Source organism: Diadema antillarum, unplaced genomic scaffold (assembly GCF_040938485.1).
Source record: "Diadema antillarum isolate AM-2024a unplaced genomic scaffold, OU_Dant_1.0 scf00000098, whole genome shotgun sequence".
NCBI lineage: Eukaryota > Metazoa > Echinodermata > Echinoidea > Diadematoida > Diadematidae > Diadema > Diadema antillarum.
Genome location: NW_027270987.1, coordinates 3,637,561 through 3,650,640, shown reverse-complemented (window position 1 = coordinate 3,650,640; position 13,080 = coordinate 3,637,561). Strand labels below are relative to the sequence as shown.

At 35.2% G+C, this 13,080-nt stretch overlaps 1 protein-coding gene across 1 annotated transcript in view; it reads left to right on the top strand.

The window, feature by feature from the left end:
• Positions 1 to 13,080, top strand: part of LOC139718674 (scavenger receptor cysteine-rich type 1 protein M130-like) — an 84,162-nt gene that overhangs the window by 17,430 nt on the left and 53,652 nt on the right. Inside the window, exons 3-6 of the mRNA XM_071630131.1 lie at positions 734 to 944; positions 2,524 to 2,769; positions 5,514 to 5,660; positions 6,308 to 6,447. Coding sequence (XP_071486232.1) covers positions 734 to 944; positions 2,524 to 2,769; positions 5,514 to 5,660; positions 6,308 to 6,447 — 744 coding nt within the window. The remainder of the gene's footprint in view (positions 1 to 733; positions 945 to 2,523; positions 2,770 to 5,513; positions 5,661 to 6,307; positions 6,448 to 13,080) is intronic.

Sequence of the window (13,080 nt, the reverse complement as noted above, 5' to 3'; positions counted from 1 at the left end):
ATATGACTCCTTTAGATCTGTTGCGAAATGTACATTTTGCCAATAAATAAATTCTTTCAAAGGGACTACAGATAATCGTATTATTATCAAATTCATTTTTTTTTCGGGGGGGGGGGCGATTCGGAAGACTTAAAATAATTTATGGAGTATTACAGTCCAGCGCAAGTATAGAAATCTAGGCCCTCTAAGCTGAATGAAGGGATAATGTTTCTCTTGCTCTGTGGCAAGCTAGCGATCGGCATTCTATGTTTTGAAATTAACTGGGATTTGGGATCGGAACTTAAGATATAGATTGTTTTAATCGGGGAGCATGTAACTATATCAATCTAGGCTCATTAAGCTGAATAGGTATATGTTTCTTTTTCTAACCAGTGGCATTCAACTAGCTGGCGATTTTTGTTTTAATGCCTTGATTGTCTAATTGTATCAGTGACATTAAGCAGATAAGGTTCGATGTCTGCATAATCACTTTAAACGTAGACTCGCTGACTAACTAACAAGAAAGTAGAACTCATGTGACAGACACTTGTTATCATCAGTTTGGTTCAAGTCAAAGTTATGCATGAATCGATTTTGCAAAAAGTAGGCGCTTTGTAGATATCGCTTGATAGTTAACAACCTTTTATTGTTTCGTTTGTGACATAATAATATACTACATACATATTGTAATCATAGTTGATAGCAGTTTATAAGCGTTTTTACTCTCTCAAATCTGTACAATTCGGAATGAAAGGCTGCCCAAATTGTTTGCAAGGAGCTTGGCCACGCCAAGGCTGTAGCTTGGCTGGGTGCATCGGTGTACGGGGAGGGCACGGGGCGGATCTGGCTTGACAACACCGTGTGCACGGGCACCGAGGAGTCCCTCTACAGATGCCGCAAGAGTCCGATCGGGGTGAACACCTGTGATCACGGCCAAGACGCAGGGGTGGTGTGCGATCTCAAAGGTTCAATCATTTCATCTCTTCTCAGCTAACATTTACTACTAGTTTTTTTTTTCTGAAATTCGGCATAGTTTTCAAGAATTTCACTTTTTTATCCTATAATTTTCAACTCACAGTGAACTCATGATATAAATCACGTGTGTCTATTGTGTTTGTAGGTGCAGCTGCAAAAAGTATTGTACTTCCATAACGTCATTGTTTGCATTCGTATTTACTTTGTGGCATTTCACCCTATATTTTACAAATCATTTCTGGTACTTTGCTAGTAAATTTTACGATTGAGATATGGAAAGAAATCCATAAAATGAAATAATATTAAGTCTATTTCCAGTGCTACGTACCAACCACGTAACCGGCATTGAAGTAGTGTTCAATATAATGTGGAACTTTGAATTTTCATGTCTTTTCCTAAAATAGTGATATCGATCACAATCGCTGATCGTATACAACCTTCCCCCCCCCCCCACAAAAAAAGAGACAGACAGACAGATCGAAACTGATCGAAACACAGACGAAAAGCAAAGAACATACGTTGCCCCAAGTAAAGAAATGTTTCCCATCCATTCAATCAAAGAAACAAAATGCAAAGATGAACACTTAAATTCTGAACAACCCTTGACTAGAGGAAAGGTACTATATGTGACCGTGCACCTCAAAACGAACATAAAGTCGCACGCACTGATTTTGTGCGAGGACTGAAAATAAGTGAAATGGGTCAACCTAGCTGAAATTGACCTTTTCATATTTTCTGAAAGAGCGGGTCTTCTTTTACATTATGCTAAAATTTGGTATCATAAAACGGACAGGAAAGTGTGTTTTTTTTAAGCAGTTTATCTCGAACATTTTTGGTAGAATAGTGTGATTAGGTGTGTCTTTAGAATCCTTTTTTCATTTCTGAAAAACCTTGTCCACACTCTTCACTTTCAAATCTAATAACTTTTGAAAGGATAGTGCTACTGCTTTGAAAGTTGGCATTAATTAGGGACAGAATGTTTTGATGAGGCATGCTTAATTTCAGTTTAATCTCATAATCCCTTCATTGTTGTTACTCTGGTGGTTTACTTCCTGTTTTTTGTCCCATTCATCGCACAGCCAGCACGGTTTGGTAAAGATTAAGCGCTTGAATAGACAATGTACTTCAGAGCCTCTTTTCTCAGTTCACACTTTTCCTGAGTTTGTGCTTTCTTTCCAATATTTAGATAGGTTAGGAGAGTCCATTTGATTTGAGTTATATATCATTTTAAAGCTTAAAGTCTGCTCTTTCAGAAAATGGTCTAAACTAAAAATTCATGCTTGGCGACTTTTTGTTTGTTTTGAGGTGCACTGTCACATATAGCTACCTTTGGGAAACTTGGTATTATTGGTTGTGACCTATCGTACACCTACTTAACGATAAAAAAAAAGCCAAAGCCAAAAATTAGGAAGCTTCCCATTTCTGGTCCGATCTGATTAAGTGTCTACCATTTTGTCCGAATCAACTTTCTTATCTTTTTCAAACTTTATTCGACCAGAGACCGGAATTCTCATTCAAAAGTGAAATGTGTGTTAACGTTATCATTTTTTTTCTTCTTTTGTTATAAAGGACGAATTCTTGTTGGTGAGAGAACTAGCACCGAATCTTCATTCTTCATTTCTGAAGTGTCCAAAAACAGCTTTGAGCCATTTGGATCGACAGAGGGCAGGGTGTATTCTGTCGACTTTGACTCAGTGCGAGGTTGGCTCTACGCTTTGGCAAAAGTAGGAGGAACTGGCATCAAGTGCAGAGTTTTTCGACGCGAACTTGGAAGTAATCAGTGGAAGGCGTTTGCCTATTCCCCAATCTGCGACGGTAAGAAGGTAGTCTATCTCGTCATGAAAACACTCGTCAACTCTGTGTGTGTGTGTGTGTGTGTGTGTGTGTGTGTGTGTGTGTGAATGTTTTTATGTGTGTGTATTAAAATGAAGAGGGTTTCACATTTAAAGGTCCTGTTTACCTTATGGAGCAGTAATTTAGAAAATGTTCAAGATATCACATTTGTTGCATATGTGTAGGCCAGTAAACTGTATCACAAAACATCCTACCTCATATTTCCGCAATAAATTATAAAATTTAAGAAGATATCACTGTTTATTCTATTAATTTGCCAAAACTCTAGAGGGTTTAGTCCTGAAGCATTAATCTTTTTTATCATAACTATTGTTCACATTTTGTATATTTCACCATAGTTAACATTGATTATACTGACTCAAATTCTTACATTGGTTGTTTCTATCCCTAACTCACATTTTAGTACCATTTTGAAGCACTAATGTTGGGTTTTTGCTTCATCTGCAAATGATAAATCAGGCCTTTAAGCCTCTTAAGCCCCTTTTACACGTCCACGGATAAATTCATTATGATCATCATGGATCGTAATCCGCGGTATTCCGACGTGCGACAACACGATTTTCGTCTCAGTGCTGGTGTTACACGCAAACAGACAAGGACCGCTCTTCCTTGCAGGAGCTTATATTTTGCAGCAACATCGTGGCATAAACTAAACAACAACAACAAAAAAAGAGAAGAAGAAAAAAACCTAATGATAATAATAACAACAACAAAGCATCTAGACGTTTAAGCGCGCATCCTTGGTAAAGCGAATTGACCTGCTATTATTCCCTGAGAATCAAAATCATTTTACAAAGGGTAGGGAGCCAGAAAATCTGTTCTTCAAATTCCACGTGGTATTCACAGCATGATACATTTCTTGAATTCAATATTTGATATGTATGAATGTTAGTATATTTTATATTTCCATTCTTTGGAGAAACAAAGGAATATCGCATTATATTGTTCTATAGAAATTCCGTTGTTCGAGGAAAGTAAAAAAAAAAAAAAATGACTAAAGAGTCCGGGGGGGGGGGGGGAGGAAAAGGAGGAAGGGCGGGAAAGGGAAATGGAAACGCCTGAGACCAGTGGGTCAAACTTTGACGTTAAAGGGATCATACAGTTCTGGTTGAGACGTAATTTCAGGTTTCTAACATTTTTAGGTGAGATAATGAGAAATCTCATATGAAATATGAAAGAGCATGCAATTTTATGAGGAATTCAATGTTTATTTGATAAAAATTGGTTTTGAAATGGCTGAGATATCCAAAAAAGAACGATTCTAGTAAAGTGTGGGACCCACACTTTGTAACGATCACTTTGTTTTACTTTGTTTTTGGATGTTTCAGTTATTCCAAGCCCGATTTTCATCAAATAAACTTTGAATTCCTCTTAAAACGGTAGGCTCTGTACTATATTATAAGTGTTTTCTTTGTATCTTGCAAAAATTTAAAAGCCTAATTCTCATCTCAACCAAAACTGTACTATCCCTTTAATAACTGCAAATATCAACAATCAATAGTTCAACAGTTCAACATAACGTTGACAAACAATTGCACTAAATTTTCACACAGAGATGCATATTACATTAAAGATATGATTTTCACATGTTTTCCATCTTATATCTAAGAGAAATTGGTAGGTATCATAAAAGATACAAGCCGTCTGTGAATATAACGACTTTGATTATAACGCGATATATCGATCGATCGATAATAGGCCTTGTTCTGTTCTTTCCTTCGCAAGTTGAGTAGAATGTTTCAGAAATCTAACAATCAACTTATACATACACACAAACACACACAAATACATATAGACACACGTGTAAATAATTAAATATTATCCGCAGCTTTTCTGTTTTTCGATGTTCCACGTTTTTGTTTTTGTTTTTTTTTCTCAGTCAAGCTTGTTGAATGTGGCTTGCATTATTAAAGTATTGCTATGGAGGAAATAGTTTCTTGTGAATGATATAATGTGAACTAAAAGCATCGCCATCTCTTTAGCATCGCCCTTTTATCATAATGTAGTAAAAAATTATACGTAAAGGTAATAAATCAAGTGTATGTCAAGTGATTTCTTGGCCAATTGATAATTATACACGCATAAGTACGAGTGTGGGCATTTTTTGTATCTGATTTGTTGTTTTCTTGAAAATGTTTCCAGAGGTTTGTGGTAGATGTCGAATTAATCCAAAGTGCTCTTATACACAGACAAACATACAAACAGTTACAGTGTGTGTGTGTGTGTGTGTGTTCATTTTTCTCTCTCCAGGGTACAATTCCTTGGCAGTGGATGAGACAGATGGGTATGCCTATTGGACCGCTAGCAATGGGAATTTCTACCGGCGAGACCCTAAGTTAGGAAGTGTGAAGGAGCTCTTACATAACTACAACCAAACTGTATATCCAAGGAGCCTAGTCATTAGTCAGTCGCAGAGGTGGGAAATCTCTATCATGATGAATCTCAAAGACTTGTTGATCTATTATTGATATATGTCATGAAATATGATAATGAAACATTAAATATTTATGTTGGAGAGATATTAAATTACAAAACAAATAATTTTTAGAAGATTTTATAGTACATTGTAGTCCATTATGTGCATTAAAATATATAGTTTATTTACCTTACATAAAGCAGCAAAACACTCGCATCGAATAAGGAGAAAGCATTATATACATGCATTAATGAGAATGTATTTTCAGTAATGGATTGATATTACGTAGTATTTTCATCTTGCAGGACATATTACATCCTGCGACAGACCGGTATCATCACCGGGGATCTTCCCCGTCAGTCCGAGAGAGTCTTGCATGCCTTCACAGACCCAGGCAGTCGACCCAATGTCCGGGGACTTGCTCTTGACGAAGTGGGTAAGTCAAGCTCATATCTTATGTTTCAACTCTCCGTTTGCCCGACTATCAATCAGCAAACCCTAGCAGTGTCCTGGAACAAAAATCTTGAAGATATCATGGACCTGATGTCTGGAGCTCCTTACCCTATAATCCAGGTTCGCAAAAGCTTCCGGATCTTTGTTTCTGACTGAACATAATCAGCTTACCCTCGGACGGTGTATACAACAATTATATTGGTGAAGTTTTATCCCTGGGTTGCTTTTGAAGACAATCTGTACAATATTCCATACTAATTATATTCTCTTCGCAGATTGACTACATAGCGTCATGTCACCAAACATAACAAGATTATGTTAAAAACGAAATGCTGATTAAGAAGAATGTGCAATATCCATAGTATAGTGCACTATGCCATAAATAAGCATTATGTATTGACCCTTGACACCTCCCCCTTTTTATTGTCCCGCATACTGCAGCACCTGCATACTGCAGCACCAACTTTGAAACTGGCCGTGGTTTGAATTGAATTGAATTGAATTGACTTGAATCGAACGTAAGGTTCAATTCGTTCACTTACGAGTATTTAGTATTACTGATTGGTTCACTTACTAGGAGTGACGTAATATAATGATCGTAATTGTTTTTGTTTCGTGCCATCTGTACAGGTGGAACGCTTTTCTTCTCCGTCGGCGCGGGAATGTTGAAGATGATCAACATTAAAGGAACGAGTCAAGAGGTCGACGTACCAATTGCTCTCGATGTCACAGTCACACCCTTCAGCTTGTTCTTTGAGTCCGGCTGGCTGGTTTGGGCAGAGCCAACTTTAAAAAGGGTCGCTCGCTGGGCTCCGCGAACAGGTTTTGACAATATCACCTATCATTCCCTACAGAATATTTCTGGTAATCCTAAAGTGGTAACATTGATACCTGACAATTAGATAATGAAACATGATAATGACATTGATTGAAATAATGATATTATTGAAAAATAAGAATGATAATTGAAATAATGCTAACAATGACAATATTAATAATCACGATCATAATGATAAGATTAATGATAACAATGACAATGATAACAGTGGAAATAAAGCAAATTCAGATACAGTACCAGCATACAGCTTTTTCTGGATAAGCTTACACCCATCTTCGGCACGTTTAAAACAACACAGAAATGAACACCAATCGTTTTTATTTGCCAACGTTTTGACCATATGTGTTAGAGACGAAGAAGAAGTAGAGGTTATTGTCCATCGTAGACACTTGATATTAGACAAGCATTCTGATATAATTCATTTGATAAAATATTTGATTTATAGGTTTCTGGAAGATAGAAAGAGATCCACCTCTTTGGGTCCTGTGATATGATATGATATGTTATATAGTTTATATGTTTGCATTCTAATATTCTAGTAAGTATTGTTCATAGTATCAGCATCATAATACCAATGAGTAAATGTACAATAGTATATAGAAGAATTTAGAATGAATATTATGTTTTATTGGTATAACAAATTTGTGCTGTTGTTGTTTTGTCCCAGTGTTCCACGTCTTTAATACAAGCTTGGCTTTCTTAGTGGAACACTGTTTTCCATCATTGTGATTATTTACTATTGTTGTTGCCATGGCAAAGTGCATTGTTTCTTTTTTGTGATACCATTCGTGCATATACTTTATATTGTATTTGAAAAAAAAAGAAAAATGAAAAAAATGTATCACTTTGGATTATGTCAACTTTTTCTTTTCTTTTTGATGATGGAAATAAATACACTATTGAATTGAATTGTACTTTCACACATATTGTAGCATATTCATGAGATGCTTACAAAGCATGTTTGTATCCGTTGGATTCACAAAGTGTAAGAAACACGACAAACTTGAATAAGAACTACAGCAAATAACACAGAAAGGCCACAGCTTAAGCGTTGCTATTAATAATTTGCCTGCAGCCCTTTCTAATGATTGATACTTGCTGTGACCTGAAGTTGAGCATGCTCTGTCAACATATTCTATCCACAACTTATAAGCCTACCAACGTTCAAGGCAGTATCATTATTTTTTCAAAGGTTATTAGAGTTGAAAGTGAAGAGTATGTAAATGATTTGTTTTTTAATGAAAAGGGGCCTCTAAAACATACCTAATAAACTATCCTCCAAAATAAGTGTTCAAAAAAAATGCTGAAAACATAATTCCAATTCGTTTTATGATTCAAAACTTTAAAAAGATTGCTTTTTCAGAAAATTATGAGAAACTCAAGATTGACTAGGTTGACTCGTTTCTCCTATTTTTAGTACGTACAAAATTGTTGGGTAAAAACCGTTGACAACCGGCACGACTATAGATCATTGGCAATACCCTTGGGTGAAATAGGTTGACGGCTGAGCCGATTGGGGCAACTGATGATATGACCACGGGAATGGTAAGATTGTAATAAGAAGATTTAAATATGGATGTGGACATAAATAAACAATTACAAGTATGAGATCTGGCCATTTCCTAAATGTTACATCCATTCTGTTAGGGGATAAATTGACAGTGGAAGAAAGGTTGACAGGAAAGAAATGCATACAATACAATTAGAATTAACGGATTGAATGGAACTTTGAAATGAAAATGAAATCATAATTATAATCCAATAATAATACTTATAACAGTGACAAAATGACGCGTAGACATGTTAATTGAATTCAAAAGTTTAAAGTGTGAAGTTGTGTTCCTATTAATGAATTGAAATTGGTACTTGGGACAATCTTGAACGTCTTTCAAGCTGGCGTGGAATTGAGTGCCAACTACTTGTCGCTAAGTTGAATGAAACAGAATGTAAAAAGAATGGCGTATAAAGAAATTAAATGCTCAAAGAATTAAAATGAACCATGAGAGTAGAGCAGTGGCTTAAAAATTTCTTAAATTTGAATGCCTTTTCATTAATTCTAATGAAAATTTGATTAAATTCAAAACAACGCTTATAGGACTTAGATCAATCAAAGAAAAAAAACCAAATAACGACACCATTGTACGAATACATCATGTTTATGCTAAATGAAATTATTGGTCTATGTACCATCGGATGATTTGATCATTGATAGAATGATAATGCTGATAATACAGAGCATACTATTAACAGTACATAACTTTAGAATGCAAATGAAATGGTAACTGAAGGTAGCGTTATATGTTTCGGCATAGACCCTATTTATTGGACCGTGTGTTGTACCATGAATATACTGGTGATCAACGGCAGCAACAAAAACAATACAGAAGTAACAAACATGCGCACATGAACAAAATACGCAATTAGAAGTTACAGCACAACGGTGAACGAGGAAAGAGGACCGATGAAGAAAAGAAAGAGGGTCTGTGAAGAGACTACTCAATCTCAAGCACAGGTTAATAAAAATGAAGGATAGTTACATTAACAATGTAATTTGCAGTTTATATTCAAATGTAGTGAACTTAACAAATTCTTTTAAATTGTTATCGAAACTATTCCAAAATCTTGATCTAGTATAAACACTGAATGTATTTTAGTTAAGTACAGTTCTCATTAATAGGAGATTGTTTGTTATTCATACTTTAGTGAATGTAGTTCAAGGCAGTTTTTGGCTGCTTGCCAGTTAAAGGCAGATGCTTCTTGGTTCAATATCTCTATCAGTCTTATGGGCGAAACAAGTAACTAGATATTGCAAATACAGTGTGTTCCTATTTGCTGTCATTCTGTTTTTAGCACGAACAAATAGAGTGTGTTATGTCTAATATTTGGTAGTTTTAAATCGGATGAAATGATGGCAGACGGCTCCCCTGACTATTTACTAATCCTGGGCAGAGCTATACATATTTTGTCTTTACATAGATTCAATAAGAGGATGTGATTCGTAATTTTACGTGTATATTTTTAACGTGTGAGTGGCATCGAAGAGAATTTGCAAACTACATTATAAATTGTACAGATTTGATGGCATGATAGCTGTGTGTCTGCAGATCTTATTTCGTACTTGCAATTCTGCTGAAATGCCCAATTGTTTGTTTTTGCACATTGTTGACAAGGTAAAAGAACTTGTACTATTGCAAAAATTTACGTCGATGTAGGGCAATTTGTCAATCAGTTGCAATAAACACATCTCGACGGAAGAATTTCATGAATTTGAATAACTTGTACTATTATTTCTGATGTAATATTCATAAATGAGAAGTATGAAAATAAATGAATTGAATTGAATTGAATTGAATTGCTTATTGCATCCTACCTCTTGGATATGACAGCAAAAGGATTCTTATCAAAAAAGCAACTGTAAATGCAACTTTATCGAGCCAGAAATAGATACTCGGTCTAGAACTCTGTGTCATTGCAGTTATAATTGCAAATACTCACCAGTACCACATCACTCAGTACCAATTTGTCTATTCATCGTCGATTTTTTATCGTTATGAAGTATACTTCAAAATTAATCTTTTCAATTATATTCCATGTACCGTTCGTGTAGCATTCTTTTTTAGGATTTGCAATCCTAAGAGCAGTGATATCCACAAGGATCAGTCATTTTGAAGATTCGTTTGTTTTTTTTTTTGTCATATTGGTCGTATCTATTCAAAGTATGCATATACACTTATGGAACTAATTGTTCAAAATAATTGCGTTATCATTGTATGTTATATGTGTATAATTAACAATAATAATAACATATTATCAACTTATAAATCGCAAAAACGTATAAACATAATATTCTGCGCTGCAAAAGATTCCGATGTACTTAATGAAAATAGACAGTTAAATGAAAGGATGTGTTTTGAGTTGTGATTTGAAGTTTGCTATATAAAGCATTGAATGCGTGCATGTTTGTGTGTGTGTGTGTGTGTGTGTGTGTCGTAGATTTCATAAATAGCATAATGAGAATATTTGTATAAAAAATATGTACATGTTCCAGTATACATGGTAACATTTTATCAATATTTATGACCTAGAAGAAATTCATTTTGATTTGTAAATTGTATAGGCAATAAAAGTATATCTATATGTAGGTTGGCACCTTGGCAATTCTGGGCAATTAGCGTTCGTTTATAAAGTCACCATAAAATTCTACATACACCCAATCCCAAATATACGACCTGTTCTTAAGCTTATTAGAGAATGCCTGAAAATAACGTACTCAAAGGATTTCGATGATGAAGATCCCATGTTTGGGGCAAGCTCTTATTTGTCAAGTAACGCGTTTGTCTTTATAGCATAATCGATATACTGAGGTAAGATTACCGTTTGTACTCTGTCAGACGGTACTATGCACAACTGAAGCCCAAAAAAAAAAACAAGACACGCAAAAAAAAGAAAAGTTTTATTTAGAGATATCAAGGAATGCCCGGAAGAGTTCTTAAGTTACGTCGTCCACAAATCGAATATGGTCATGACGGACAGACAGACAACCGGCGACATTTTGTGGCATAAAAAAATGATATACATATATATATATATATACATACATATATATATACATATATATATATATATATATGTATGTATATATATATATATATATATATATATATATATGTATATATATATATATATATATATATATATATATATATATATATATATACATTGTATTATATTTACAGATATTTTCTGTTTTGGTCTGCCCGAAATATTCATATATCTAGTTTGGGAATACTGCAAATTATTGCATACTAAAATAATGTAATGATAATTCTTTACATACACACATTTTCCAATACTACTCTCCATAGTCTTATTTTGGGAAAAGCAGACCATTCATTGGTCTCTCTTTGTACGCAGCCAATGTCGGTCTGTATTAATAATAGGCCTACCCACGTCACAATATCAAATGCACACAGATAGCCGACTGGCTACAATGTAAACAAACCCTGACCTCACCAATCAAAAACTTCTGTTCTCATTATCACTTATAGCCTGATTGTGATTTATTTTGTTCGATAAATGAATGAGACGAATGAATGAGAATAAATTTGGATGATCAAAAGGTAGAGCCAAAGCAGATTTTTAGGAAGCAAGACCGTGAAGGTTCACTCGATAATGGAATAAGGTTCATTATTTCAAAGATTTGTAGATAGTCTGAAAATGAAGTAAAGGTCATTGGTCTAAAAAACTAAGAAAGGGTTCATTAATGAGAAAATGAAATAAGGTTTATTATTCCGAAGGCTTGTTAAGTTTCGAAACACACATTCCATGTACCTGATGTTCGTTAGTCCCAAAGTGAAATAATGTTCGTTATTCCGAAGGCTTATTAATCCCGAATATGAAGACAAGTTTATTTTTGACATGGGAGCGGCATGAATACCTACTCTCTTAACACATACACACACACACAAAAAAAAAAAAAACTTGCACGCACGAGATATGCACACCTATTGGTGAATTACAATCGAAATTTGACATTGTATTATTTGTTGGGGAAAAAAGTATTTCTCCTCTTTGCTTCTCTTCAACAACATCACGATGAGCCACGCATGGCGTTTAAAATAATTAGCATATGATAGGAGGCCACTCAAAGGCAGATGAAAAAAAAAATAACGTTCTTGTATCTACTGCTTATTCCCTGATTAGCCTCTCCAAGCCATACGCCGTGATCCCCCCCCCCCCCTCGTCGCTCCCTTTTTCGCCGCAGAGTACTTATTCTTCAGATTCAGACATTCTTCAGACATCTTTGCTTTCCAGCTAAAAAAAAAAAAACAACCTTATTTCATTCCGTAACAACGAAACATGGATATACTTAACTTGTGTGTCTCGGAGTAATGAGCCTATGGAATATCAGATCCTATTTCATTTTCGGATTAACAAACTTTTGGAACAACGAACAGCACTCGTCAAGATAGGAGAAATACCTATTTGCTGCTGGGATGTGACAAGCCATGCGATAAGCCAATAGCACGTGAAATTAACTAAATTGATATTGGCATATGAAAATTAATGGCTGAGGTATAGTTGACATGCGCAAATGTATTTCTTTTTTCATGTCTGACTTGTAAGGCAATTATGTTAATTTTCATGACGAACCTTTCTGTGTAGTTTGGTATGGCCATTTCCGTCTACCGTCACTATTTTTCATTACCACTAAAATGATGTGCAACCATGTGTTGAAAAGTTTCCCTACCCAGCCTCACCCATGCAGTAAATCATTAGTCTGAAACAGTCTTGCTCCTGCACGCCTTAAGCGCTTAAAGTTGGCATCGACATATCGGCAGTAAGTTCTATTCCACAGGTGAAGTGGTTCTTTTCCGTGCCAACCTTATCTGGACAAAAAGATGGGGATCTTACCGGTCTGGAAATGGTTCTCTTTACTATGCACACTGCGTGGTGAGTTTTTTGTATGAACTATTCCTACGAAATGTAATTCATTACTTATGGTAATGTTTTCTCCCCCTGAATACGACAAATGAAATAAAATTTGAATAGAAATTATGTTTTG